The 27,668-nt window shown below is 54.8% G+C and overlaps 1 protein-coding gene across 1 annotated transcript in view; it reads right to left on the bottom strand.

The window, feature by feature from the left end:
- Positions 1-2,930: 2,930 nt before the first annotated feature.
- The window catches only part of LOC146889580 (SCO-spondin), a 56,175-nt gene continuing 31,437 nt past the window's right edge, over positions 2,931-27,668 (bottom strand). Inside the window, exons 58-103 of the mRNA XM_087901751.1 lie at positions 26,532-26,578; positions 26,202-26,372; positions 25,731-25,862; positions 24,980-25,125; positions 23,375-23,469; positions 22,559-22,611; positions 22,185-22,388; positions 21,879-22,049; positions 21,689-21,768; positions 20,112-20,281; positions 19,555-19,601; positions 19,257-19,448; positions 18,967-19,137; positions 18,558-18,758; positions 18,155-18,251; positions 17,860-18,059; positions 17,454-17,620; positions 16,308-16,468; positions 15,918-16,144; positions 15,615-15,656; positions 15,311-15,466; positions 14,459-14,668; positions 14,128-14,295; positions 13,227-13,358; positions 12,886-13,132; positions 12,489-12,641; positions 12,368-12,414; positions 11,825-12,169; positions 11,400-11,567; positions 10,696-10,826; positions 10,327-10,451; positions 10,051-10,097; positions 9,529-9,807; positions 9,029-9,187; positions 8,732-8,848; positions 8,009-8,147; positions 7,664-7,866; positions 7,440-7,564; positions 7,192-7,334; positions 7,051-7,097; positions 6,140-6,357; positions 5,488-5,583; positions 5,328-5,397; positions 4,984-5,114; positions 3,601-3,751; positions 2,931-3,103 (exon numbers count right to left, since the gene is read on the bottom strand). Of these exons, the coding sequence (XP_087757877.1) occupies positions 3,081-3,103; positions 3,601-3,751; positions 4,984-5,114; positions 5,328-5,397; positions 5,488-5,583; positions 6,140-6,357; positions 7,051-7,097; positions 7,192-7,334; positions 7,440-7,564; positions 7,664-7,866; positions 8,009-8,147; positions 8,732-8,848; positions 9,029-9,187; positions 9,529-9,807; positions 10,051-10,097; positions 10,327-10,451; positions 10,696-10,826; positions 11,400-11,567; positions 11,825-12,169; positions 12,368-12,414; positions 12,489-12,641; positions 12,886-13,132; positions 13,227-13,358; positions 14,128-14,295; positions 14,459-14,668; positions 15,311-15,466; positions 15,615-15,656; positions 15,918-16,144; positions 16,308-16,468; positions 17,454-17,620; positions 17,860-18,059; positions 18,155-18,251; positions 18,558-18,758; positions 18,967-19,137; positions 19,257-19,448; positions 19,555-19,601; positions 20,112-20,281; positions 21,689-21,768; positions 21,879-22,049; positions 22,185-22,388; positions 22,559-22,611; positions 23,375-23,469; positions 24,980-25,125; positions 25,731-25,862; positions 26,202-26,372; positions 26,532-26,578 (6,604 nt within the window). The 3' untranslated portion in view covers positions 2,931-3,080. The remainder of the gene's footprint in view (positions 3,104-3,600; positions 3,752-4,983; positions 5,115-5,327; positions 5,398-5,487; positions 5,584-6,139; positions 6,358-7,050; positions 7,098-7,191; positions 7,335-7,439; positions 7,565-7,663; positions 7,867-8,008; positions 8,148-8,731; positions 8,849-9,028; positions 9,188-9,528; positions 9,808-10,050; positions 10,098-10,326; positions 10,452-10,695; positions 10,827-11,399; positions 11,568-11,824; positions 12,170-12,367; positions 12,415-12,488; positions 12,642-12,885; positions 13,133-13,226; positions 13,359-14,127; positions 14,296-14,458; positions 14,669-15,310; positions 15,467-15,614; positions 15,657-15,917; positions 16,145-16,307; positions 16,469-17,453; positions 17,621-17,859; positions 18,060-18,154; positions 18,252-18,557; positions 18,759-18,966; positions 19,138-19,256; positions 19,449-19,554; positions 19,602-20,111; positions 20,282-21,688; positions 21,769-21,878; positions 22,050-22,184; positions 22,389-22,558; positions 22,612-23,374; positions 23,470-24,979; positions 25,126-25,730; positions 25,863-26,201; positions 26,373-26,531; positions 26,579-27,668) is intronic.

The raw sequence follows: 27,668 nt of genomic DNA, 5'->3' as shown, positions 1-27,668 counted from the left end.
ACAAATGTTTATTAAATAGACACAAAGGAGGTGGAGGTGGAGAGGAACAGAAGGGAAAGACTTATAAACACTTGTAAACCTTTGTTGAGAAAATTCCTCCCGTGACCTCCCAAGCCTAAATATTCAAGAAGGGTTGCAAGAGCTGAGGATGTAGGTCAGTACAAGGTAGAAACCTTGTCTACTGGGTCCAAGGCCCAGAGTCGACTCCCAACACTCCTAGTGTGCACAGAAGAACTGGATGCAAAGAATGTCGTAAAAGACCTCACTCTTAGGAAGCTGCCTGTCTCTCAGCCAGTGTGCCCACAATCCCGCAGCACTGCTGACACTGTTCCTCGCTCCCGATCACTTTCTACCCTACCTCACGTCCCATCTCCAAAGCCTCTTCTTGCCCAAAGCCTTGAAGATTGTGGTGTGTGTTCTAAGTCATGCCCACATTCTTCATGAAGTGGATAAACTAGAAGTACGCAAGAAAATGCCAGGAGCCTTTTTTCCTTTTCTTGGGAGGGAGGAGCTAAGTAGCACCAGGGTCCACGCCACTACTCAGTCGCCCACCCTTTGACTTCCACTGGCGTCCTATCCAGCCTCTATGCCTTATAAGCAAGGCCTCCTCCCTCCAAATGCCAAAAGCCAGGAAAGTAAACCAGAAGCACTTTGGCATCACTATGCTTGGCTAGTCCCGCATCCCGGGACCACCGGCAGGGTGGCTACAATCAGAGGTATGGCTGACCCAAAGAGGGGTCGGAGAGTGGAGCAAGATAGGGCTAGGAGGAGTTAATGTCTCCCAGCCGAGGAAGACAAGGCAGGCGGGCGAGCACTTTCCTGCAAGGCTAGCTTGTCCGCTAGCCCAGATCGGGATGTGCGTCGGGAGAGCGGCCCCGTGCCCTTTCAGTCCTACCTTCCCCGTCTCCCCGGGCTCCATGGCCAGGTTTTAGCGGTCGAGCAGACTGCCTCCCTCTAGGTCTTTTCCGAGGCCGCAGCGGCCCACTCGGGACTTGAGTCGCCGAGAAAGAGGAGACACGCCGCAACAAACTTTTCTCTCCCACAGCAGGAGGCGGTAGTGCTGCTGCTGCTGGCAAAGGTAGTGATGAGCTGGGACTAGAGCTGTGCCAGCTCAGCGCTTTATGGCTACCGCCTCGCGGGGGCGGAGAGGCTCACGGGAGGTGTAGTCCAGCCTGGAGAGTCCAGCTTGGACTTGCTGTGGGCAAGTTTCACTAGCACACAGGTCAGCAGGTCAACAAGATTAACCAAGGGCAATTCTCCTTCCTTACATTTCTATTTTTGTTTCTTAAAAAACAACAACAACAACAAAAAACAAAAACAAAAAAGTCAACATGTCACCTGGTAGCCCAAGATGACCTCAAACTCATATATTCTCCTGCCTTAGCCTCTTGGTTACAGGCTGGCATATCATGCTGGATTTACAGTCTGTGTGTGTGTGTGTGTGTGTGTGTGTGTGTGTGTGTGTGTGTGTGTGTATCTGTCTCTCTGTGTGTGTATGTGTGCGTGTGTCTGTGTGTGTATTTGTCTCTCTCTGTGTGTATGTGTGTGTCTGTGTGTGTGTTGTGTGTGTGTCTGTGTGTGTATCTGTCTCTGTGTGTGTGTGTGTGTGTGTGTGTCTGTGTGTGTCACACATCACATTTGTGTAGGTACCTCTCTTTATCATTCTACACATCCTATACTTTGATTTTGAGAGAGCATCTCTCACTGAACCTGGAGTTGGCTTTTTAGAGACTGGCCAGCAAGTTTTCAGGATCCTATTTCACCCCCACAGCTGGAGTTACAGGTAAGCACTGCCCTGCACACCTTCTGTGTGGGTGCTGGGGATATAAAAGTATGCCCGTGCAAAGACTTGTACAAAAATGTTCAAAATAATTTTAAGCATAATAGAAAAAGCAGCAGCAACAGAATCTCTAACAACTGGTAGATAGATGGGCAAGCCATGAGGAATGTCAGTCAACTGGCAGATGATAGGCATTTTGTAGATGCAATAGCTACTATGTAGCAGTAAAAGGGTTAGATGCTGTAAAGTCAGTGAGCCGCAGAGTCATCAGGTTAACTGAAAGAAGCCAAGCCTTTACATGAAATATTCAGAAAGGACAATTCTATTAAGATGAAAAGCAGTTTAGTGCTTGCCTGGGGCTAGACACAGGAACGGTTGATTGTCAGTGGGCAGGACACAATAGAAATATTCTAAAACTGGAGAGAAGAGATGTTTGTGCAACTTTATTAACTGTCTAGTCAAGTCATTAAAGTTTAAAGGTAAAATGAATGAATTTCAGGCTGGGTGTGGCACCTCATACAGATCATCCCAGGGCTCAGGAGGCAGAGGAGGTGAATTTTTCTTGAGTTTAAGGCCATCCTGCTCTATAGTGAGTTCCAGGCCAGTCAGGTTTCACACAGTGAGACCACGTCTTGAAAATTACACACATGGGCTGGAGAGATGGTTCAGCAGTTATGAGCACTGGCTGCTCTTCCAGAGGCTCCCAGTTTGATTCCCAGCAACTGCATGGTGGCTCACAATCATCTACAGTGAAATCTGATACCCTCTTCTGGAATAAAGGCATACATGCAGATAGAGCACTCATATATATATAATAAAGTAGTTAAAAAAGAAAATCACAGAGAGAGTTTCTTATCTTATAAATTACAGTTCAATTAAACTGTCATCAAGAGGACAGTCTGGGTTGTGACGGAATCACACTGGGTTGCGGGACATGACCTGGGATACTCCTGTCCACTACAGGAGCTCTTCAGACTTTAGATTCAACGCTTCCTACAACAGCTGAGGAAACTGGCGAGTGACCTATTCAAGCCAAAGAGCCATGATGATGCACGGTGGACACCCCCCCCCCCAAGAGCTGGGGCTCGGGTCCAGGCTGGGCTCTCCCTCCAATTCCCGGTTGGGACCAGGAACAGAGACCACACAGAAGTTTGTCAGCATTGGTTGCCAGCATTACTTTATTTGGAATATGCTAATACCACAGGCCGGAGGAGGGCAAGTGGGCACCGAAGGAAGTGAGAAGTGCACATAGCCCCGTGGTCACAAGAGAGATGGCAGTGGATGCATCCGGTGGAGCCTGTCAGTGTTTGGAGAAATCACCACCTGCAGAGAGAATTTTGAGATGGGCTCATAAGAGGCAGCATAGGAAAACCAGTTCTTCCTTGCCCTCCACCTAGGCTGTGTTGTCCTTCCTCTGCGTCTCCCCCACACTTGGCATGTGGTGTGACCTCAGTTAGTACACATCAGACATGCAACTTAACCGGGTACTTCATCTGCATGCCCCTTCAGAGTCCTCCCAGCAAGCCCATGTACATGTGTACACGTCAGGGCTGTTTACGGGAGGGGGTCATGAGTACTGACCTCAACAGAAGACTGAGGTTTGAATCAGGTACAATCTACTGCAAACACCCAAGTTTATGTGTAATTGGGAAGGGAATAAGCAGAATTGGGAGGGGGGAGAGGATCAGAATAGATCAGAAAAGCCACAGTAGAATGGGACCATAGTCTGTGCATGTTCCTAAGGCCTCCTCCTTAAGGAGAATTCTGACCTTGCCCAGGAGGGTCCTGCAGAGTCCCTCTCCCTCCCCAGCCAGACCCACCTTGGCAGGCACTGCACTGGCAGCTGTGAATCATTGGCAACACCACTGGCTCTGTGTGGCCGTCAGGGCAGTGAAGGTTCAGGATCCGCACGGGGCTGTCAGGATCTAGATGGTAGCTGCAGCAGTCGCACTGGCTCTGCAGGTAGGGTTCCTGGCCAAGAGAAGCCGGGTGAGTGGGTAGGGAGCCAAACGGAGTTTTCTCCCCTTCCCCTGGTCTTTCCTTTCCAATCGTCCTGGACTCCCTGGTAGTCTGGGGGTAGGAAGCATCACCCTGCCCCCCCCTTCTTCAAGAAGCCCACTTTCTTCATTCCATCCCCCGTGCATCTGAACACCCAATGAATGAGCACATCCGGGTAAGGATGCGGCTTACACCCTACGGGACTTCAAGTCCAGGTGGAAAAGGGCTAGTCATACACGAGACTTCTAACAAACCCTAAGTGCACAGTTGGATCCCAAACACCGTGGGCTGCCCATCCAGAGCACCCCTCCTGCCCCCAGAACAGTGACTTAATTTTACCTATACCTGTTGTATAGTTTATAATTATTTCAGTCATTTATACAGTTTCAAGTTCGAAAATAGCAAAGGTTATTATCTCCGAACTCTGTTCCCGTTTTCTCTCTTTACTCTGTGTTTTACAAGTTCCAAATGTGTTTGGGGAAAGCATTCTCAGAAGGGGCAGGAGCACTCAGGACAGGAGCACACAGGATGGGAGCACTCAGGACAGGAGCATTCAGGACAGCAGCAGCCCAGCACAGGACTAAGGGGTAGCATTTTGGGAGCCAGAGAGAGAGCAAGCACCATTGTCTTTCAGCACCAGTTAACCCATCTGGGTGGAAGCAGAAGGAAATGACTCAGGATTAGATGTGAGGTGCTGGTGGCCAGAAGTCAGGTCTCCATTCAAAGGGAACCAATGGCCTGAGTTACAGTCCTCTAGGTTGGAAGCTAAGTGTGTGTGTGGGGGGGGGGGGGGATCAGGGAGTGAAGTAGGGTCCAGGGAGAGCAAGCAGAGAGATTCTGGGCTTAACCAGATATAAACCTCACAGGAAAAGCCTGGGTGAGCCTATCCGTAAAAAGTCAACCCTGCTGATGTGAGCATAATGGGTCTGGCATCAGTCACTTTCCCTCCCCAAAACTTTTTTTGTGGGTATCTCAACTTATTGGCTTAGAGGGACACAGTGCTCTAGGAGGCATACTCTGGGCATGTAAGTATCCCACCACCTTGGAGAAGGGCCCTGACAATCCATAGCCCCAATTCTGACATCTCTGTGAGAACGGATGTGTTCCTCACGTTCTCTGGGTTTCTCTCAGAACCTCATCTGGTGTTGAGCCCTTGGGCACTGGCTGACCTGCCCGGTGGATCTGTAAGGCAGCCCCCAGCTCACCTCAGTCATGACGTTAGTGCTGGACCTGCAGTGTCCACCACAGTAGCTCACTTCTACCTGATCCAGGTGACAGGGACCCTTGGTGAGGTTTCTGAGCTCGGTGAGCAACTGGCAGGAGGCTGGTTCCTCCTCTGGGGGTGAAGGGGTAATATCAAGACAGAAGAAGAAGCCATGGTTGAGGGGACTTTAGACAAAAGACATGTTAGGGCAGAGCCTGGGATGAGGGAGCCACTATGGACCCCATGCAGGCAATCCTGGGGAAGATGGGTACATAGCAGGGTGGGTGTAAGAGCGTGAGGCAGAAAGGTTCAGACCAGAGAAAGGCATTATATAGATAGCCATACCCTGCACACCCAGAGTGTCCTGTTGGCAGATGGGGCAGCAGCTCCCTGGCATCTGTACCATCACTTCACCCTACAGAGAGCCATCCATGATCCACTCAGGGGGCATCCCATCACCCCACACTGCCTGTCCAGAAACTCTAAGACCAGCCATAGAGGGTACCTGAGCACAGGTAAGGCCTGGGCAGTGTCGAGTGCAGATGCTTTTCCCACGGAGGCAGTGGCAGTGCTCACAGGCCTCCTGCCATTCAGATCCAGGCTGCAGGAGGGGGAAAGTTCTGGTTGGCCTCTCCTGGATTTCTTTTTTTTCTTTTTAAAGATTTTTGTTTTTATTTTTAATCTCTCTCTCTCTCTCTCTCTCTCTCTCTCTCTGTGTGTGTGTGTGTGTGTGTGTGTGTGTGCGTAAGTGCTTGCGGAGACCAGAAGAGGGCATTGGGGGCCCCTGAAACTGAAGTTACAGGTGGTCGTGAGCCACCAGATGTGGATGCTGGAAACTAGACCCAGACCTCCAAGGAGCAGTACAGTCCTTACTCTTTGAGTCGCCTCTCCAGCCCTCTGGAGTTCCATGGTAACACCTCAATTCTAAATCTAAATCCAGCCTGGGAGTTCCAGCCAGCATACTGGCCCAGAACTGGAGTCTGGCTGGGGAAACTCAATGTGGGGGGGGCAAAGGGCGTTCAGGTCAGGGTCAGTTGGGTCCTAAGAGTGCAGGGCCTGTGTACTACCGTGGGGCTGGGAGTAGGGAACCAAAAGACGTGCAGCTACAGATCAGTAGGTAGGGAACCCTTGGACAAGAAAAGCAACTGGTATCTCACCAAGTGGGGACTCCCATGGCGCCAGCATTCACAGTGGTCTTCCGGGACGCAGACACCTGTCTGGCTGCGGAAGTGTCCCGGCTGACACACACAGCCTGGAGCCTGTGCCTCAGTGCAGTTATTCCAAGCCAGTGTCGTGTTCATTTCTGGGCATGCCTTTTCGCAAGGGCCCAGCTCCCCTGGGGCCACGTGCTGCCATATTTCCCCAGGAGGGCACTCTGCAGGAAGACCACCCGCCCGCTGTCTGTATCAGCTCTGGATCCAGCCTCGATCTACCGCCTCCTCAGGTGGTACCTTACCTGTCCCCCTCCCATGCTGCCCCCTGGAGCCAGCAGCCATCCATCAGCCAGGCCTCTCCCCCTGACCCTCTCAAACACTGGCCCAGACAGATCTCACCCTCTAACCACTCCTATTCCCCTTACCTCTGTATTTCCAGCACTCTGTCACATCCTGAAGGTGTGGCCTGCTCCCCAGAAACTCAGAGACAGCCTCCTGCTTTTATTTGCTCTAAGGGCTGGCCCACCTTCGTTTAGCAGCCAGGCTGGGTCTGAATCCACAGATCCCCGTGTGTCATAGGTGGGCACCTGTGGTTTTCCACGCCAGACTCCACTTTTTCACTCACCTCCCTGGACCTCAACTTCCTCATCAGCAGGAAGCACTCTTTCACTTCCTGGCCTCACTCACATACCCTGGCTCAGCGCGTACTCACTGACTTGGTGACTACCACTCTGAGTGGGAAAAGGCACATAGGACGCTTGGGGGATTGCAGAGTGGGGAGTTCTGGGCCTCAGGCAGGGAACGGGTCCCTGTGGACCAGAAGCAGGCATTTGCTGAAGCCTGGGTTGTAGGCAGGGCCCTCCATCCCTGAGCAGATTTTTGGCTTTGGAGCGGCAAGGACAGCCATGTCTCACCCTGACAGTCTCTGAGGGAGCAGATGAAGGCTCCATCTTGGCAGGTGCTAAGAAGACAGAAGCAAAGCTCAGAGGCCTCTGTCCCTCCTCCCCACCCCAATCTCAACAACCCTGCCCTCTGCCCAGGCTCTGGGCCCTCACCAGTGTGTGCAGTTCCTGGTAAGCACAGTCCCTGGGGGCAGCTCCCGGGCCTGCTCTTCCAAGGGTAGGGTGAGGCCCCAGGGCAGGGAGAGCTGAGAGCAGGGGCAGGCAGCAGGGGCAAGGCACGTGCCATTGTGTAGCAGCTGAGGCGGAGAGGCTCACTCAGGCTTAGTTCCAACCCCATGCCTCCCCAACTGCCTCTCTTCTCCCCACCACCCCAGAACCCAGAATCCAGTGGCCTGACTCACCTGTCCCCCAGGACAACTACAGCCAAGCTGGCAGGGTTCCCGCACACAGATGGTTCCAGGCTGCAGGTGGGAGCAGAGGCTCGGGCAAGGGGCACAGGTACTGAGCACCTGACCAGGTGGACACTCTGGGAAACACACACAGCGAGAGGGGCGCTTGCAGGTTATGGACGGCCTCTTCTACCCAAATATGGAGGGCGGTGCCACTCCAAGCCCAGGGCACTCACCAGGGCAGGCCTGCAGGTTACACTCTTGCCATTGCTGCCTGTCCCGGGTCTGGCATGGTGCACCCTCAGGACGCTTCTCACAGCTCCTGTGGCGTACCATGGTGCCCCCACCACAGGCAGCTGAGCACTTGCTCCAGGTTGACCAAGGTCCTAGGACTGGACACTCGAGGTATGGACACACCAGTGATCCATTAATACATGTGCTGTGGACAGGGTGTGCACCAAGGGCTCAGGCCCCCATGTCATGATGAACAGCTTCCTTTCCCCAGCAGTGCCCACAGCCTTGACCTGCCTCATGTCACCCACCCAGAGACCTTGGCCTGGTTTGGCAGAATGGCAGCATACCAGTTACGGCAGTCCAGCTGGACCACCTGCATGGGGGCCAGCTCCCGTGAGCCGTTGGCACTGGGCAGGCCACAGCGGCAAGACGAGATGGGCACACAGTGTCCGTCCTGCACCAACTGACCAGGGGGACATCGGCAGCCTGAGAGGGGCAAGCAAGATTCAGTGCTTTAAAAAGACTTGAAAAATAAAAGGATGATTTACTATTAGGGAGGAAGAAGGGGGCCAGGGAAGAACGAAGAGAATAGGGAGAAAATAGTGAAAATGTAGTATACACATGTATGAAAATGCGACCCATTACCTTGTACAATTAATACTTACTAATAAAAGGGTGCTAAAATTTAGTGCTTGGGACAAGGTTTATATAATGGGTCCCCCCAGGACTGGGTTCACAGCCTGGTCTTACCCTCTGGCTATCAATCGGAGACACCTCTGTGTTCCTCTATGCAGCTGTTTGTTTTGAGAAAGGGTCCTGCTACTCTGTCCTTGAACTCACAATGTGTCCCAGGCTAACCTTGAACTCATCGGAATCCTCACCCCTTAGGCTCTCAAATGCTGGGATTTACAGAGGTGTGAGCTGGCAATCCAGTAGGTTGGGACTCAAAGTGATTGCTGAAAGTGACCCCCCCAACAGTGTATTTTCTTGCCTTGTTGCCCCTGCCACTGTGGTGAAGAGGGCCTGGGCACCCCAGATTTCCCAGGCCAGGCTGTGGTGTGGCCATCTACCTGGGCTGCAGGGTCCCTGTAGACACTGGACACCGTCCCAGAGGTCAGCACAACTGCGAGGGCACTGGTTGGCACAGCCGAGGGTAAACACGGTGTCCCGGGCCTCACAGCTCTCCCCTGGGGTCCAGTAGTAAAAGTCTGTATTGGGAGCACTCTTGCCCATCCCGCCCCCCAGCATACTCTCTCTTCCACTATTTAACCTTCAGGGCAGAGTCACTAATCCCTCGGGGGGGGGGGGTGGTAACTATTTCCAATGCCCCAGTCTCTGCTCCCTTTGGATGCTGGGATATTGGTTACCTGGGCAAGATCCTATATTGCAGCTCTCTGTTTGAGCCCATGCCCCACGGCAGTCTCCTCCAGAGGTATCTCTCGCCTCTCTCCAGCGCAGTTTGACTCCTCCACTGCAGGGCACTTGGCAGGGGCTCCAAGGCCCCCAAGGACCCCATTGGCAAGTGTCTGGGGAAGGAAAAATAAAAACAGAACTCAGTGCCTTAGGCCACCTGCCTCAGGTATCTACCCCAGGCTTTGTCTCTTCCTCTTCCTGGAAACATGCCCTGAGGCCCTTCGGGTGTGGGTTTTTTTGTTTTGTTTTTTTTCTTTCTTCCACATCTCAAATCCAACAGGCCCCAGAGGCAAGCAGAAAGGTTAGCAGGTTGCCTCACTCCTGACAACAGAAATGAACTTATGGCTAGCCCCATCTGGACAGACAACACCACAACTACCCCTTACCACCCTCACTACCCTCCCCGCCAGCATGCCAGACCCATCCTGCCCGCTGGCCTATTTCCCTCCTTTACCATTGCAGACTCCAGGGTCAGGGCAGAGGCGTTGCTGGCTGAGGGGCACAGTGCAAAGCGCAGGGTCTCCTGCCCAGGGTCTCCCCGTCTCAGGGTCCAAGCAGAGGCGGTGCCGGTATTGCTCTGAAGCCAGCAGAGTGACTGAGGTTGGACGTAGGCCTGATGTGTTCAGACGCCAGTGCCCCTCCAGGGCAGCCTTGGAGGCAGGGGCCAGGGCACTCTGGGGCAGGCAGGGCCCACAAGGTGACCACTCTGACCATCCAGTCAGAGGCAGGAGACCTAGATGGGCAAAGGGTTTGTGCTGGTCTCGGGGACTTTTCAGCTCAGAAAGCCCAGTGGGAGGGAAGGAAGAGCTCAGGGTCATGATCGAAGGGGTCGTAAATGGGAAAGACTAAGAAAGGTGTAGGGCAGGGCAGGATACTATTTGTCTAGGACTGTCCTGGCTTTAGCAACACAAGTTCCCTGCCCCGAAGCACCCCAGCCCTGGGCTAACGGGGACAGTTCTCTGAAGGCCGTGATTACCTTCACACCCTTGGCTGGAGCACTGCAGCTCTCCACTCTGGCATTCACTGCGGGAAGGAGCACACCAGGGTGGGCTTTGGGGTACAGCCATGCATGACTCAGCAGCTCAAGGGCTGGGCACTCTGGCGCAGGATGAATGAGCCATAAAGTTAGGCACTTGGGGTTCCTTGATCTCAGGTTGGAATGGTCCAGACAGGTTCAGCCTGGCCTCTGCTGGGTCAGGACGCCCTTGTCCACTCCACTTCTGGCTTCTGCCCACCCCCTTCTATTACTCACCATTCCTTACAGCCTAACTGCAGGCGGTCCCCAGGAGCCAGGGTCACCCTAGCTCCCTCTTCTGAGGTATGCCAGCAGTTGCACTGCTCTGGGAGAATGCAGCCCCCAGCCTGCTCCAGCAGACCCTGCACAGAAGGAACAGGAAGGATAGTTCGGGACTGCGAAGGGACCACTGTCACCTATGTGCCCTGTTCCATGCTGGCTTCCAGCAGTGAACATGTGTGTTACTGAGCTCATGTGTGGGGGTGTTGCCAAAGTAGGGAGAGCTTCCAGGCATGGAAATGATGTGCCCCCTATGGGCGTCCTGGAGAGGGGAGTCAGAGGAGCTGGGCAGAGCATTCCCTTCTTGAGTGTCTTGCCAGAGCTCACCTTGGGACAGTAGCAGCCAGGCTGGCAAGGCGGCAAGTCCTGGCAGAGCTGATGGCTCAGATGTGTGGTACAGAGCCCTGCACAGGGGGAGCCACAAGGCTGGAACTCGAAGGGAGGTGGGCAACTGTCCTCTAAGGGAAGAAGGAAGAATGCTGGTGGAGGAACAGCCCACGGACACCATATCGCCACCAAGCGAAGCACATGCTACACGGTCCCAGTGATACCTTTAAGAGGTCACTTGGTGATAGTACAATACTGCCCTTCAGCTGCCTGCCAAGAAAGACTGATGCCCCCACCCCACCCTTCCACCTGGCTCCTGCTCAGCTCATGCGCCTCCAGGAAGGATTAGGATGGCTGGGCCTCAAGGTCCAGGAGGGACGGCATGAGTCAGAATTATGGGATTGGCAGGTGGGGCACAAAGGGACAAGATGAGGGATAGCTTCAACAGAAGCCAGGCAGGATAACCTGCCGCTGAGGCAACTATAAGAGGATAGAAACGGTGGGGCCAGCAGCTGTCAAACGGGAAACAACACTGAGACGACTGTGAGGGGTGTAGCTAGTGGGTGGGACAGACTGTGTGCCCAGGGCGAGGGTCAGTGCGAACCCTGGGCACTTGCACTGTGGTCTTGTGGGCAGTCGGTCTACATGAGGGTACCTGCCGCCACCCCCATTCAGCTCCTTGACCTCTCAGCCCTAGGCCTTACCTGAGCAGTTACCAATGGTGCATGGCCGGAAGTGGCCATCCAGACGTGTGCAAGGGGCACCCCCAACAGTCCGGCCGGGTGCTGGCCCCTGGTGTCGGTAACGCTGCTGCACTGGGACCTTACAGGAGCAGCGTGTCCAGCGGCTCCAGTCACTCCATATGCAGTCCTCTAGAGAAGGGCAGGGATGTAGGCTGGCGGCCTCCAGAGCATCCCCTGTGCCCACACCCATCCCTGCCCTAGCTGGAAAGGCCCCACTGGGTGGATTCCCTCAAAGTAGATAAAGAGAGCACATGGCAAAGGGTTCTGAAGGGCACAAAGCAAGATATTGTGCGGAAGATGTAGGGATATTTCGGAGAAATAGTCTTGCACAGGCAGATGCTCATTCCCTGAATTTTCCAGAGAAGGAAAGCAGGAGAGCAACTCACCCTGGCAGGGCCCTGGGTAGCAGGCCTGAGTGTCCAGGCGTGAGAATGTGTCATTACACATGGAGTCCTCTTTGGTCAGTAAGCAGGGGCAGGATCCAGAGCGGGAGGCCAGGCCTGTGCCACAGCTACGGGAACAGGGTCCCCACGGTCCCCAGGAGCAGGTCTCTAGCAGCTGTGCACACAGCTGCTGCCCACAAGGCTGGGTCTGGGTATCCGGGCCTTGGCAAGGCAGGCTCCCAGGCTGAGGAGCTGACACTATGCAGGATCGAGTGCGAACCTGGCTCCCACCTCCACAGGAGACAGAGCAGAGGGACCAGGAGGACCACGACGTCCAGCCCCCAGGCACTGTAGCGGCGCACAGGTGAGGTCAGAACAGCAAGCGGGGCGGGGGGAGTGAAGACCCAGAGGTTAGGTTGGGATCCTTGTGGCACAGAGCGGGGCATTGTGTGTGTGTTGGGGGAACACAGGACATTGAAGAGATGGCTTGCAAGACATAAAGCCAGTAATGGGGTGCTAAGGTGATGGACGGGATGGAGCCCAAACCTGCACACTCAGTGTCTCTGCAGATCACTCCCTCTGGGGTGCAGGAACTAGAAAAGAGCCTGGATTCAGGGTCCTGCTGTCCAGCAGGAAAGTGGGTCACCCTTCCCTGACCTGGGCTTACCACTGCTGGCACTCTCCCTGTAGCCAGCTGTCCCCCAGGGCACGAGGGTGGGCTTCATGTAGGCACAGGGGTGGGCAGGGGGCCTCAGGGCAAGACTGGCTCTGGGACTGCTCCTTTTGACACTCCAGGGCCCATGAGCCCGACGTGGAGGACCTGGGCAGGACCAGGGGCAGAGGAGGGAAAAGACAGCGCACGCCCTATATGACCCTTCTGCATTCAAGGACGAAGCCCAGAGTGAGCATGGAGGGGGCTAAGGAGAGGCCTAAGTGACCAGCACAGACCGGGCCAGGGCACAGGATGGAGCAAAGTCACCGACGAAAGCAGGAACTACCCAGGAATAATATCAGAAAGAAGGCCATGCTAGGCAGGAGACCCTAGTAGACGCCCAGCCCCACACCTGAAGCGACTCTGTTGCCCTCGAGGTCCACATGAGTGGCTGCAGGGACTCCAGGCAGACCAGGGGCTCCAGGCACAGTAGGCAGGAGGTGGACAGGGCTGAGCAGTGCAGGAGCGTTGCCCAGCCTGACAGGAGCAGTTGTTACAGGCATCCTGATGCTGGCTCCCTGGGGCCCAGCTGCGGCCCTGGGCATCCGTGCATTCACAGTGTCCAACTGGCACACAGACACCATCCTGTTCCAGAAACCCTGTGGGAAGTCAGCGGGTTGGTGCTGGTATCTAGACCACACCTGCCTTCCCACTGAGCTATCCTAAGCAACCAGAAGGATCTCAGGCATGCACCTTCAGGGCAGCGACAGCCCGGCTGGCAGGCCTGGTCCTCCTTACAGGCAACTCCCTCCTGCAGGTCTGAGCAGCTGCGGGGGCAGCGGTTGGCACAGCTCACCATCTCCATCCCTGCCGGACAGCCTTCCTCTGAGGAGAGGAAGCCCAGTGTCAAGAACACCTGGGTGCCCCAAGACCCTTCTCTTTCTTATCAGTAACTCTTAGAGGCCCCAGGGTCTCCCCTTTCTGCCATATTGGCATGAGCTGAAACATTAGGGGCTTGGCAAAGCCCTGGAGTCAGACTAGTCTAAGAGCGTGGAGAGTTCCTCTCCCCTCCAGTAAGTTCTCAGGGCCTAGTAGTAACTCTTCGTGGAGCTAGATTAATCTGTCCATCTCAGAAGTTAACATTCCCACCTAGGGGCTTACGGCCCTGGTCTGAAGCAAGGCAGTGTGCAGTGTGAATGGCGAGCTCCTGACAAAGGAGTCCTGGGGTAGGACTCTGAGGGCTGGGAGCATGGTAGGAAGGAAGTACTGAAACTCAAAATGGAAAGGGGAAGGGCTCAATTATAGTCTCTGGTTTAGTTTCCATCTGAAAGGATCATATACACCCTTGACACCACACTGCAAGCTCTCAGAAACTTTGCCTGGGCTAGATGGTTCTCCAGCAGGAATGAGTCAGGTAGGTGGCAAATCTTTGGGTTTGGCCTCAGCCACAAAGGACCCAGATGCACATAGGATGTCCCTGCCCAGTACTCAGATCCAGTCATGCCTTCCCTGAACATCTTGGTTTCCCTAAGTAGGGAGCAAAGTAGCAGCCAGTCTCCTGCATCCCGCGGGTAGAGTGGGAATGAAGTTAGAGGTGAGGCTGGAGCACTTTGCAGAAATAAGCTCAGTAGGCAGGAAGTGGCCAATGTAGTACCACAAGGCATGGAATTGCAGGACCGGACATGGTGCCTCTCCCCGACACAGGACGCTCCTCCATTCTTGGGTGGTGGGCTTGAGCAGCTTCTGCTTCTCAGGGATCGGCCCCCTCCACAGCTGCGATCACACCAGGACCAGGGACTCCAGCGGGACCAGCCCCCAGGCACTGTTAAGAGAATAGTTCCATCAGGGTTTGGCTCCAGCAGAAGGTCCCACATATCCCATGAGCCAGGACAGACTGGCCTGGTCAGGAAATGCACGCCATCAGTTTCTCATAGTTAGGGGCAGGGAAGAGCCTGATGTTACTCTTGATCCCCAGCTCCCCTCACCTGGACAGGCACGCAGGTTGCAGAAGCGGCGCTCCTGGTATGCAGTCAGGATGTCAGGGCACCAGGATCCACCAGGCCCAGGGGGATGATAGGCTCGTAGGCGGCGCTGCTGGCCCACCCCACAGCTGCGGGAGCAAGGCTCCCATAGGGCCCAAGATGTCCAGGAACAGTTCTCTGACCCACACCCTGGGCCAGGGCACAGGGGCAGAGCTGCAAGGTGAAAAAGATCTGGAACCAACAGAACCTTCCCCAGGTGCTCTTTACTGCTCCAAGCTCCCTCCTTCCTGCCCCAAGCTCTCTCCTTTCTCCCCCAAGTTCTCCTTCCTGCCCCAGGCTCTCCTTCCTGCCCCAGGCTCTCCTTCCTGCCCCAGGCTCTCCTTCCTGCCCCAGGCTCTCTCCTTCCTGCCCCAGGCTCTCCTTCCTTCTCCAGTTCAAGTTCAAACTTCCTCACCTGGGCCTAGGCAACCTCACCCACACTTCAAGGCTCCTGTTCTGAATCCGATACTGATGGGTGTGTGGTTTTGACAAGTGAGTCTATGTGTCTTGTCCCCATAGGGGACAGAAATCCTTGGCTCGTGGGGCTGCTAAGGGAACGGGGAACGACTCCACAGAGAGTGTTTTGCCCACACACACATGCATGAGGACCGAGGGGCCTGCTAGACTTGGCAGAGCTCAGAGCAGTCTCTGGGGCTGGTGAAGTGAACAGAAGACCTGGTGTCCGAGGCCGATCTGAGATTAGATTAGATCGTCAGATTGTTCTAGGAAAAGTGGATATTGCGGTCCAGGTTTGGGTTTGGAGGAGTTGTTTGAAGGCTGTGATTAGAGACTTGAGGTTGAGCCTCAGAATCACACCTGTGCACGAGGGTAGGTTGCAGGGACGTTCCTGTAAGGGGTCCCCCACGGTACAGTTGCCCAAGCAGAGGCGTGTGCGGCTGCGCAAAGTAGGGTGAGCAGGGTCTGTGCAGCTGCGGGAACAGGGAGACCATGGCGACCATGGGCCCCAACCGCCTGTGGGAAGAAGGGGAGAAGAAAGAGTGGGTGCACAGGGCTCCGGCCCCTTCAGGAAGTAAGGATGGGGAGGGAAGAGGTCCAGGGCTAGTTCTTCCCAAAGAAAGAAGAGGTGAGCACTGGAGAGGTGCTGGGAGACTCGGGCTACCTGCAAGGCCTGTCACTGGCTCCACCGTGGCCCCTGCAGTCTCTGTGAAAAGAAGACCCTGTTTAGAAGTGTTTCAGTCCTACAATGTACCCTATCAGCACCGCACACACACAATGCAGAGCATCTTGCAAGATCCCCAGAAGAGCTGGCTGGAGACCCAAACAAAAGTCTAAAGCTATTGGGCAAGAGGAAGGAAAATCCAGAGACACCAGCAGGGATAAACAGGGACAGAAGAGGACAAAGGCAGGCTGAGCCTTAGTTGGCCGGGCAGGTGCCTGCTTAGCTTCCTTCAATTTCCCTTACCAGGGCATTCCGGGCTGAAGCAGTACTCTAGGTCCTGAAGGGGTCCATGGCAACTCAGTCCACCAGGAACAAGTGTGGGACGCAAGCACTGGCGGGTTCGGGTGCGGGTCCCCAGCCCACCACCACAGGGACGAGAGCACGGGCTCCACATGCTCCAGGGACCAAAGCTGGCATTGACCCTGGAGCATTCTTCCACTGAGCAAGACAGCTTCCCATGGACACAGGAGCTGGAGAAAACACAAGCAAGAGGGGGTGGGGCAAAGTGACTAAGCAGACACAGTCAGGCAAAGGGAGAGGGCAGATCCTAGGGTCCTTATCCTCACCCTAGAATCTCTCCTTTAGCTCCTCTCCCACCTTTCAACCCAGTCCCCACCCTGGAGGTTCCCTTACCAATTTCCACAGACTGTTTGAAGCATCTGGCCTGGGTGTAGCTCATCTCCAGGTACAAGGGGCTGGCCCTCAGCTCCCAGGAGGGCTGGGTAGGTCCCAGGGGCAGTACTGACCACCCCCGGTTCCTGCAGCAGCAAGGCTGTCAGCACACAGGGGCATTCCTGCGTGGGCGTAGAGAAAGAGACAGTGAAATCTCCCAGGAAGCTTCCTACTGGGAACCTCTGTAGAGCCTCTGATGAAATTTGGGGAAAGAGAGGGAATGGGAACAGGAGTGAGGACCCATTTTCCTGGTACACACAGGATTGAGAGCCTGTAGGCTGTGAACCTGGGCTGAGAGTCAGCCATATTTCTGTACAGACCAGCTAGATGGGCACAAGCGGGCATGGGCAGAGACTCCAAGAGGACAGGACTTGGTGAGACAGAGAGAGTCCTGGCAGGAATCAGAGGGGTCCGGATGCCCCCGTGTGAGTCCAGCACTGGTGTTCAGTGTCCTCCTGACCTTGGAGTAGCCCTTCCTCCCTCAGGCTGTCATCATTTCTTAGTTGAGAAAATGGGGCTAGGAAACATCTCAGGTTCTGGCAGAGGCCACCAGGGTTAGGAATGAAATCCTGAGCACCCGAGGGTACCCGCCTGCCGTCTGTCCCCATAGCTGGCGACAGGGGGAAGGTGTGGGGGTCCTTTCCCCACTGGGGCAAAGCAGGGAAGAGAGGAGAAATGAAGATCTACAGCCCCTGAGAGAAAGAATAGCCATGGGCAGCTACGGGGACCCAACAGGAAAACGCCCTTTATTGCCAGGAAGACTGAATGCCACAACCAGAGGGGCACAGAGCAGCGTGAGATCACGGTGGCCTCAAAAGTCTCGTAGGTGTCCTTGAGCTGGGAGACCAGCTGGTAACCCATACAAGCCCGGGTGCTGTCCCTAGGAAGCAGGTGGCCCCTAGGGAACTAAGGACACCCTAGGAAGCTGCCTCACCTCCACCTCCTTTTCTGTGCCCCTAATCTGCCACCCTGGATATCAACTGCAAAGGCCTCTCAGGTTTGAGGGCTATTTAAGGTCACATGACAAAAGGGACCATCAAAGAGGCCACAGACCCCTTAGGGGCAACGAGGGCCCAGCCTCAGACTCTTGCCCAGCTGAGTTCTCACCTGGACGCAGGCCAAGTGATGGTGAAAGGTGCCCTCAGGACAGTGGCACCCCTCCTCACAGTTCTCAGAGAAGCAGGCCACCTGTCCCGTGAGGTGAGCACAAGAGAAGGGGCACCCCTCGCTGGGCTGGCATTCACGGTACAGTCGGCCCGCTGGGCAGCCTGTCTCTGAGACAACACTGGAATCAGTGCCCTGTCTGATCCACTGCCTTCAGTGCCTACCTCTGTGCCCACCTCTTCTGTGACCTGAAAGTCACAGTGTTCAACCCCTCGGCAGTGCCCCTTCCCCAAAGGCTCCCCCATAATCTGACTGCTTCCTCCTTTACTTGTTCATTACTAGTCAGGGTCAAGGGACCTGATGGGACTCAAGGTTAAGAGATTATTGGGTAGCAGCTGGCTGGGCTCACCTCTACAGACCTGGCTGTGACAAGTCCGGCTCTGTCGAGCCAGCCCAGGGCATGGGGGTCGGGCACAGTGCCTAGAGCGGAGCTGCTCCCCTCCCCCACAGGAGACACTGCATTTCTCCCAGGGTCCCCAGGAGCTCCACATCCCAGGACCAGGGCAGCTGGGCACCTCATGGCACTGCAGGATGCCTGCCACACAGGTGCTGGGGACGAGGAAAGGGATTTCAGTGACAGAGCCTCATCCATGTCCCCGAGGGTACCACTGCCCCGCTCCACAGCTCACCCCCAATCTGCTTACCAATTGTCACAGGGCCCAGTTACCACCTCTCCAGGTTCCAGGCTCTCCCAGGAACTGAGCGTGGACCCTACTGACCGGCTCTGGTTCTCAGGGATCCCTGAGGGCCACAGGAGTAAGGATGGAGCCTCTAGACAGCACAGCAGCCTTTACCTCACCCCACATCCTATACTCCTGCATTTAGCACCCCACTAACAGCATCCATGTCCTGGAGGAAGGTGCTGGAAGCTCTCTAACCTGCACTAGCCCAGGATGTGGGAAATGCAGGGCTTCCAGTTCCCAACCTGGAGCCTGGGCCTGGGTCCCACGGGTAGGGATGCAGAACTGGGCAGAGCGGTGCTGCAGCTCAGAGGGCTGCTGGGGGGAAGAGGGTGGCAGGGGGAAGTACAAGGAAGATGCTACTGACCTATGGCCCTAGGCTGAAAGTGGCAGTGACAGTCAGCAGGGAGCACACACAGCCCATCCTGGGAGAGTTGACCAGGGGGACACCCGCAAACAGACTGGCAGCCTGCTGAGCCTGGCAGGCACGTACTGCCAAGGGACAGGTCCTGGCAGGAGTGAGGACAGGGCTGCCCACAGGGTAAGAGCTCCTGGCCCCCTCCACAGTCTAGGAAAAAAGTAAGATAGTTAGTGTTAAGGAGCTTCCCCAAGGGGTAAGAGCCTCTTGTCATGCGCACATCGGCTGTGACGTGACACCTCATCCAGAATGATGAATGCCCTTTGAATGGTTCTATGAAGAAACCCATGGTGGACAGCGCCAGCGTTTCTCTAGACCTACAAAGGACTCTCTACGGCCTCACCCCCGAAGCCTTCACCTGTGCACAGGGTGGAACTGTCTCGACAAGGGCGACTCTGCTGGTGGCCTCCAGGACAAGGCCTGCCTCCGTCAGAGGTGGGAGGATGGCCGCACACCCGGCTTCGAAGCGACTGCCCCAGGCACGCGTCACAGGGAGACCATGGCCCCCAAGGGCTCCAAGCTCCATCCACTGCACCAAGGAGACAGAATCGTCTGTCTTGGGAGACCCAGGAGGACTTAGGTTCATCAGGGTCAGAACATATTTCGGGCTTCTGGGACAGGGGCACAGGCCTCATGGGCACATCACACCTGGGCACGCAGTAGGATTAGGGCAGGCCTCCCTTTGATGCTCCATTCCCGTCTCCCCTGTCTCCTCAGCGCATGGAGCACCCCCATGCTGGGGAGCAGGGCAGATGCAGGCCCTAGAGCGGGTTCTTGTTTGGCCCCTGCAGGGTTGGGAGCATGCTGTCCACTCCGACCATGGGCACCAGCCTCCAGGCACTGTGAAGGGTAGGGTAGGTACTGGATATAGCTGATGCAATCCCAAGACCACTCTCCTCACACCCCTATTCCTAACCCCCTCCCCACCCGGTAGGACAGCACATACCTTGGCAGGGCAGGTCTGTGCAGTTAAGCCTCCCCTCCATGCAGGTGCTGGGCAAGAGCAGAGCCAGGGGAAAAGACGGCAGTTCAGTATGACCTAGGTCTCCCACATACTCATCTGCCTACCTCTCCCTTCCTCTTACACTTTCATGGTGTAGTCTATGCCCTTCTTTCTACTCTCATACTTAGAAGCCTGCCTGTCCCATCAGCTGGCCTTCTGGGATAGCACAGTTGGTGCACTATACTGGGGAATGACGTAGGCAACCTGCAAGTTAGGTGAGGGCAGGCAGCAGGAACAGGCACCTTATCTGTGGCTTGCCCAGCCCTGCTTCTCTGCTCCCAGGAACAAACGCTCAGTCCTCAGTAGACACATGGAGCTGGCTGCCTCAGTTTCCCTTCCTGTTAGACAGGCATCAAGGGCCTGCTCTGCATCTTCTCCAGGACAGGGGATCTCTAGTTCACCACCCTCTGCACCCCCAGAGCTTAGAGGCACAGACATCGGGGGAGCCACTCTTGTCGGGAAGCGGCCTCCCGCCCCAGCCATCCAGCATGGCTCCTCACCAGTGGTTACAGCCATCAGGCCTTGCCAGCTGAGTGCCTGGACGGTGGCGCTTCCCTGTCAGCAAGTCCAGGCAGCTGCAGTGATTGGGCTGCACGCAGATGGTCCCGTCCGCACTGAGCACCTTGCCCAGAGGACAGTAACAGCCTGGCTGGCAGTGCCACACACAGTGCTGGTGGGGAGGGACACAGAGCAAGCAGGGGTAACAGCCTGAAGTGAGGGGTTAGAAAGAACCGGGACCAAGGTGGAAGGGTAGTAGGTGGGTGTGGTGGTTAATCTTGATTGCTAACTTGATGGGATTTAGAATCACCATGGAAACAAAGAGACACACCCTAAATGTGAGTGGTAGCATTCCATGGGTTGGGGTCTTGGGCTGAGTAAGACAGGAGCAGCCTCATCACTCTGCTTCCTGACTGTGGATGCAAGGTGACCAGCTGCCTTGGGCCCTTGACGCTATGCCTTCCCCAAAGCGCTGAACTTCCCCCCTCCTTTCTCAAGTTACCTTTGTCCGGTATTTCATCCCTACAATGACGAGGAAGCTCAGTGAGAATGAATGGTGTCCAGAGGTTGAGAAAAGTGTGACCTTACAATTAGTTTCTCTTTAAAGAGCTGATGAAGGGCAGGAAGGGAACCAGCGTGCCACTGAGTTCCCTGCCACAGAAGGGGAGGGTCGGGAGTGGGCCTACAGATTAAACCCTCAGCTCCTAAGGACTGTATGGAAGCCAACGTTCTGCAAATGTGAAGCCCAGTTCTTAGGGACTGCAGACTCAGTGTGGGGCTTGCACTGATGGTCTGGCAGCCGAGGCATGCCCAGACCTCCCTAACACTCAGGGAGCAGCTGCCTCAAAAAGCTGGCTGGGAAGGGAAGCTGTGTGGGAAAGAGCTGGGGACAGGCCTTGTCCATGGTGGCCTGCAGTGACTGAACATATTCTGCCACTCCTTTCTCCTCCCTCGCCTGCCTGGAGCCATTGCTGGCCTCCTGTCTATATTTGACTCTCCAGACTCAGACCTCAAAGCTCTATCCTCATCTTCAGAGCTCCCACCGTGCCCATCTTTAATTCATATCTATCTTTCTCCCCCTAGAATGTGGGATCACGGACTCAGGGACCTTGTCTGTGTTTGCCTCCATCTGTGTCTTGAGTGTCTGCGTAGGTGCTTAGAAAACATACACACGCGCGTGCGCGCGTGTGCACGCGTGCACACACACACACACACACACACACACACACACACACAAGCTCTGTGCACCAAAATGTTTATGGCACTTAAGATGATACAGTGGGACGACTCCCCCTCCCACATGTTTGTGCTGTGTTTGCAATAGCATTTTCATTTAGAAACATTGGCTGTACCGATGCCAAGGGCTGCTGGATACGGCTGGCTCTCTCATCAACAGAGGGAGCAAGCCTGCATTGCTGTAACCTAAAATCCAGGGCCTCACCCATAACCACCAGCTTTTCTGCCCAACACCAGGGAAGAGGCCATGGGCCCAAAGCCATACCCATGCTTCCCATAAGATGATCTGATCCTTGGTCAGAACCAAAGGTCAGGTAGGGATAACACAGGGGCCCAAACTCACCACAAGGTCATCACAGGAGCGGGGACAGGGAGGTCCACAGGGGCTGTACTCTGCCCCTTCAATGGTGCTGCAGTTGGTCACTGGGGGAACAGAATGGGCTGAGGTAGGTTGGAGCCCTTGGCCTAACTCCCAAGACTGATTCCCAGTTTCTTACTCTTTGCTCCTTGGCCCACCCATCCTCAGCAGCTACCTGGGCATGGCTGAGCCTGGCAAGCCTCCCCCTGGGCCTGAGGTCCTTCACAGAAATCCCCTAGGCCCTGGGGTGGTGGCTGGTCACAGGCTCGGGTCCGGCTCCGCAGGCCTCCTCCACAGCTCCGACTACAGCCAGACCAGGGTCCCCAAGGACTCCAGCTGCCTGCTTCTGAGGGAACAGCAGAAGAAGGAACAGTGCGAAAGGGTTTGGGGGTGCTGGAGCCAGCGGGTACAAGGATGAGGTACACCAGAGATGGCCCCACCCAGGGTGTCAGAGCGAGCATCAGCCTAAAGGGCCACTTACGGTCACATCCTGGCAGGACGCAGGGCTCTTCCTCAGCCTCAGAGCCTGGGCAGAGGGCTGTGGGGGCCGCTGTGGGCAGGAGAGCCGGGGTGAAGGGTGCCATACTAGAGGGCTTGATACAGAAGCGGTGCCGGTGGCGTCGGGCAGGACTACAGGAGGCTGAACACATACTCCATGGGGTCCAGGGTGACCATGCAGGCTGGCCTTGGGGTATATGGGCAGGGGGAGAGAATGTGAGAAGAGAAAGATCCAGGATGGAGAGGCACCATAACACCTGCCTCAGCTCTCCTGCGGCCTGTCTCCTACCCCAGAGCAGGCCCACGGCTGCCGGGAGGGGACGTGAGGGCATCTGAAGAGCGAGAGGCTTTTCTCACCTTCCTCACAAGGCCAGGAGCTGCAGTTGGTGATGAGCCCAGAGATACAGGAGCTGGAGGGGAAAACAGAGGCTTGGGTGCTTCCCAAGGCCACATGGTACCCAAGAGCCTTTGCTCACACTCTGGCCCCCAGGACCTGCAGATGTAACCTTATTTGGAAATAGAGGTAAACAAGTTAGTACGGTTGTTGGAGGGGGGCGAGGCCAATCTAGTGTGATTTGTGTTCTTGTTAGAAAAGGGTATTCGGATGCTGACATACACAGGGAAGGTGGTGGGAAAGGGGAGAAGACAGCCATCTGCAAGCTAGAAAATGCCAGTCTGGTGCCAAAATGGACAGTGCGACAAATGCTTCCTCGGTGCCTCAGAAGTACCAGGTTTCCAACACCTTGATCTAGGACATGCGTGGTCATTGATGGCTATTATTCAAGGCCCCTACCTCCAGAACATGTGTACGTTTGTGTGTATGTGTATGACGTGTGTGTCTGTGTGTATGTGTGTGCATTAGCACAGGTATGTATACTTTGTTACAACAATCATAAAATTTAACATTAGTTGGGAGAAAGAAGACAGGTAATTTTTTCCTTTTCATTATTGGAAGTTTAATTCACGGTCTCTACATCTCCCACTGAATATGTTCCCAAGACCTGGGAGAAGACAGACAAGAATGGGTGACTGGAGGAGTACAGGCAGGATTAGATGACAGGGCTGATTGATTGTGGCTGGGCAGGGCGGGGCGGGGGAATAGGCATCTCTCTGGTTAACTGGAGCCAATATCTGCTGCTGCTGACTGCAGAACTGGGGGTGGGAGGGGCTTACCAGTTCTCACAGGGATGAACCACTGCACTGCCTGAGGGATGAAGGCGCCCCCTGTGGGTACAGGGGCAGTCCTGGGCAGGCACACACACATTATTCTGCAAAAGAAAACCCTTTGTAAACTGGGCTGTGGTGACGCACATCTTTAATTCCAGTACTAGGGAGGCAGAAGTAGGTGGATCTCTGTGAGTTCGCAGCCAGCCTGGTTCCAGGACAGCTAGGACTGTTACACAGAGAAATCCTGTCTTGAAAAACCAAAAAAGATGGGCTGGAGAGATGGCTCAGTGGTTAAGAGCATTGCCTGCTCTTCCGAAGGTCCTGAGTTCAATTCCCAGCAACCACATGGTGGCTCACAACCATCTGAAATGAGATCTGGTGCCTTCTTCTGGCCTTCAGGCATATACGCAGACAGAATACTGTATACATAATAAATAAATTTTTAAAAAATTAAAAAAAAAAGACAAACCAAAAAAGAAAGAAAACCCTTTGTCATTCTGGCTCCAGCCCGCTCCAGTCAAAGACAGCACTCAATTTCAAGTCCATATCAAGGGCTGTAGGAAGCCACCTGGAGGCACAGGTGGTCCTGCAGTTTGGAGGTATACAAGTCCATACCTGGCTTAGCCACGTGGGGCTGAGCACCCTTGCCTGCACCCTTGCTTGCACATGCTCAGAACAGCAGAATAGCATTAACCAATCAGGACAGCGTTCAAGCCTCCACCGTTTAAAAGCAGCTGCCTCTGGGCTCTACTTCCTCTCTCTAAGCTTTCTCTTGTCCCTGCTCTATCTTCCCTTCCCCCAATTTTCCTCAATCGAGTGCTCCGAATAAAGACGTGACCAGGGAAGGAATTCTCGTTTTTAGTGGCGTTCATTCCTGCTGGTCAGGAAGCGCGTCGCAACTGGTGCTCGAAACCCCGGGACGCCGAGGGACCCTGACAACTACGCCGGGGGACCCTGAGAAGGAAGCACGCAGCAAAGGGCTACCCAAAAACCTCCCACTGGGCTTAACCCAGGTCTCTCTCTCTCATTGGGCAAGATTAGATCCTTAGCTGAGGGTCACATGGGAACATGGACATTCTCCTTAAGGAAGAAAAAGACCCACTTCCATTGCAAGGCATGAGACTGAATTGCTAAATGAAATCAACTATGTGAAATATATATTTTTCACATGAGCCATGTAATTTCTACAGCGGCATGTAATTTATACTCCAGCCCTCATCCCTCACTGTGCAACCATTTTCATTAGGGAACACAGCGATGCCTCTAGCCAGAACCAGTAGGAAGCCTGAGTATTCTTTCTTATCCATGCACTTACCTGATTACCCAGCCTCAGACCGAGCACAGGGTAGGTGCTCGGCACATAGCTGGTGATGGACAGATAAGAGGACACACATTTGAAGGAGTCAAACGTATAAAACCCTTAGACCCACCGCTACTTTCGTAAGCAAGGGAACAGCTATCTAAGGCATCTTTAACGCAACAGTTTTTGTCTCTAGCCCCAAGCCTTTGGCTTTGCCCTTGCCCAGGCCCCTGACTATCTCTTTCCTGCCAAACCAAGGTCCCAGGCCATGAGGCAGTCCCAGTTCTGGCCAGGCAGTTGGGCATACTTACTAGCAGCAGCATTCCAGGAAGGCAGTAGCAGCCGGGCTGGCAAGTCTGATTGGTCTCTCTAGGGGTGCTGAGGTGGGCACAGGAGGCTGGGCCCTGGGCACAGTCTAGCCATTGCTGGCCCTTGGGGCACACACCTGGCACTGGTCCTGTAGACACACGTGACAAAAGGGCAGCCCAGTGCCTGCCCACTCAGCCTTCCCCCAGCGTGGGAGAGAGAAGCAGCCATTCTGGGTACCCACTCAGCCTTCCCCCAGCATGGAAGAGAGAAGCAGCCATTCTGGGTACTCACTCAGCCTACCCCCAGCATGGGAGAGAGAAGCATCCATTCTGGGTACCAACTCAGCCTACCCCCAGCATGGGAGAGAGAAGCATCCATTCTGGGTACCCACTCAGCCTTCCCCCAGCATGGAAGAGAGAAGCAGCCATTCTGGGTACCAACTCAGCCTACCCCCAGCATGGGAGAGAGAAGCATCCATTCTGGGTACCCACTCAGCCTACCCCCAGCATGGGAGAGAGAAGCATCCATTCTGGGTACCCACTCAGCCTTCCCCCAGCATGGGAGAGAGAAGCAACCGTTCTGGGTACCCACTCAGCCTTCCCCCAGTATGGAGAGCGAAGCAGCCATTCTGGGTATTACTGCGGTTGTCATGGAGGCTATACTGTTCTCAGGGACAGGGCTGTGGGGCTGGGGTGTTACAGTGTTCTGGCTTGGTGGGAACGAGAACTAGAGTGTCCCCAAGGCGTCCCTCACCTGCACAGGGCTGCGGGCTACAGGTAGAGAACTCAACGGGGCTGCGTGGGCCACTGCCTTGAGTGCGGTTCCTGTAACCACCACCGCAGGGCACCGAGCACGGAGTCCAGGAGCTCCACTCCGCACCGGGACCTATGGGTGGCATCCGGATCGCTAAAGAGCCCACCCTCCACACCCAGCACACCTCTTTCTCCAGCCCAGCTATCCAGACAGCCCTCCCTTCTCATGCCGCCTTTCTTCACCCACAGAATCATCCCACCTTAGGAGACATGGTGCCTTCAGAGCGGAAGTGGGCTGGCCTCTCGGGAGGGTGTCTCTTGGGGAATGGACTAGAGCGGTCTCCGGGGACTGTTCTCCTAGTGGCATCCCTTAGGGAAGTCCCTTATATCTCTCATCAGGTCCTGAGGGTATCTTGGCTTCTCTCTGGAAAGTTCTTTAACCGGGTCTCTGATCCTAGGTTCCCACTCTTACCTCGGCACGGCCTCAAACTGCAGAATTCAGCATCTATGTTGGGACCTTGGCACTCGGCACCCCCAAAGGCAGCTGGAGGTGCGGTGCCTGCTCTGAAGCGCCGTCGAACGCCCACATTACAGCTTTGGCTGCAGAGCGTCCATGGAGTCCAGGGGCTCCAGCCACAGGTAACTGCCGGGGGCGGGGGTGGGGACAGATGTAAGAAACCAGGTCGAGTTGTCCCGTACTCTGACTTTCTTGGGACACCACCAACACTCCCAGGAGGCTATCTCGGAAGGGTCCAAGGTCTCCCATAGTCTCTGAGCACTGACTACCGCATGGGGGGCGTACCTGGACAGAGCTCTGAGGTGCACACCATTTCACCAGAGACGCAGGTGCTGCCAAGAGAGGGCTGAGTGAGCACCAACACACGGTCCAGCCAGCCCTTGCCCTTGAAGCATTGGATGCTTGCCTCAAAGGACAGAGAGTCAAGCCACCAAATACACTACATGACGTGTAGGACGTGACTCAGACTCTTAGTCCCGGACCTCCCTCCCAACTCCACCTTCACTGGGTTTCAGGATCCCCCAGGTAGGGGCTGTCCCTTTGTCACACAGTTTCACCAAGAGCCACCTCTTTATCCTTTTTATCTCGTGTACACTTATTAAACAACATCTGTAAATGACTTTAAGGGACAGGGCTAGGTAGGGGCGATATAGAAAGAGCTAGAATTCTAGAAGAAGTGGGCATATTTTGTGCCCTTCCATTTTTCTCCAAGACAAACACTGGAGATTCCAGAAAATATTCTAGCAGAAGAATCAAGAGAAAGGGGGAGAAACACTAAAGAAGGGAACCGGAGGAGGCACCAGGAGACAAAAAGGATAGAGGAAATGAAGAAATCTGAGGAAAGGGAAAGGCGGTGGGAGGTGGGGGAAATATGTTAGAGTGCCCTCTGCTGGCAAAACCTGGTGTCAGCTTTGAGAACTGGATACTTCAAAGAGCAGAATCCAATATAATTGTAGACAATTATATTCAGGAAGGAGAAAACCACTTCCAGAGGGGCTCATGAGCTCCCTAGTAGAGGAGCCATGACAACTGAAGGGAATTGGAAGAAAGAAAGTACATCTTCTTTAAGGGCACGGCCCCTGGTGGATAAACCATTCTCCAAAGGATGGCCCCATACCCATGAGTATCTAGACAACAACATTAAGTTGGAAGGGATTGGGGTGAACCTAAAAGGAGTTAGAGGGAGGAATGAGGGTGAACAGAGTCAAAATACAATATACGCATGTGTGAATTTGTCAAGCAATAAAAAAATATTTAAAAAAAAAAGCCTCTCTCCAGCCTATAGTTCCATTCTGCATAGCAGAAGACTATCTGAAACCCAGTCTTCCCACAGTCAGATGGGTGACTATTTCTTGTAGATACCTGTGTTGTAGCCAGGCAGTGACTGAGTCACTGCCTGGGGCGGGCATTTGTCAGCAGATT

Source organism: Myodes glareolus, chromosome 25 (genome assembly GCF_982192425.1).
Source record: "Myodes glareolus chromosome 25, mMyoGla1.1, whole genome shotgun sequence".
NCBI lineage: Eukaryota > Metazoa > Chordata > Mammalia > Rodentia > Cricetidae > Myodes > Myodes glareolus.
The sequence above is the reverse complement of the archived record's forward strand: the minus strand, read 5'-3'. Positions and strand labels throughout refer to the sequence as shown.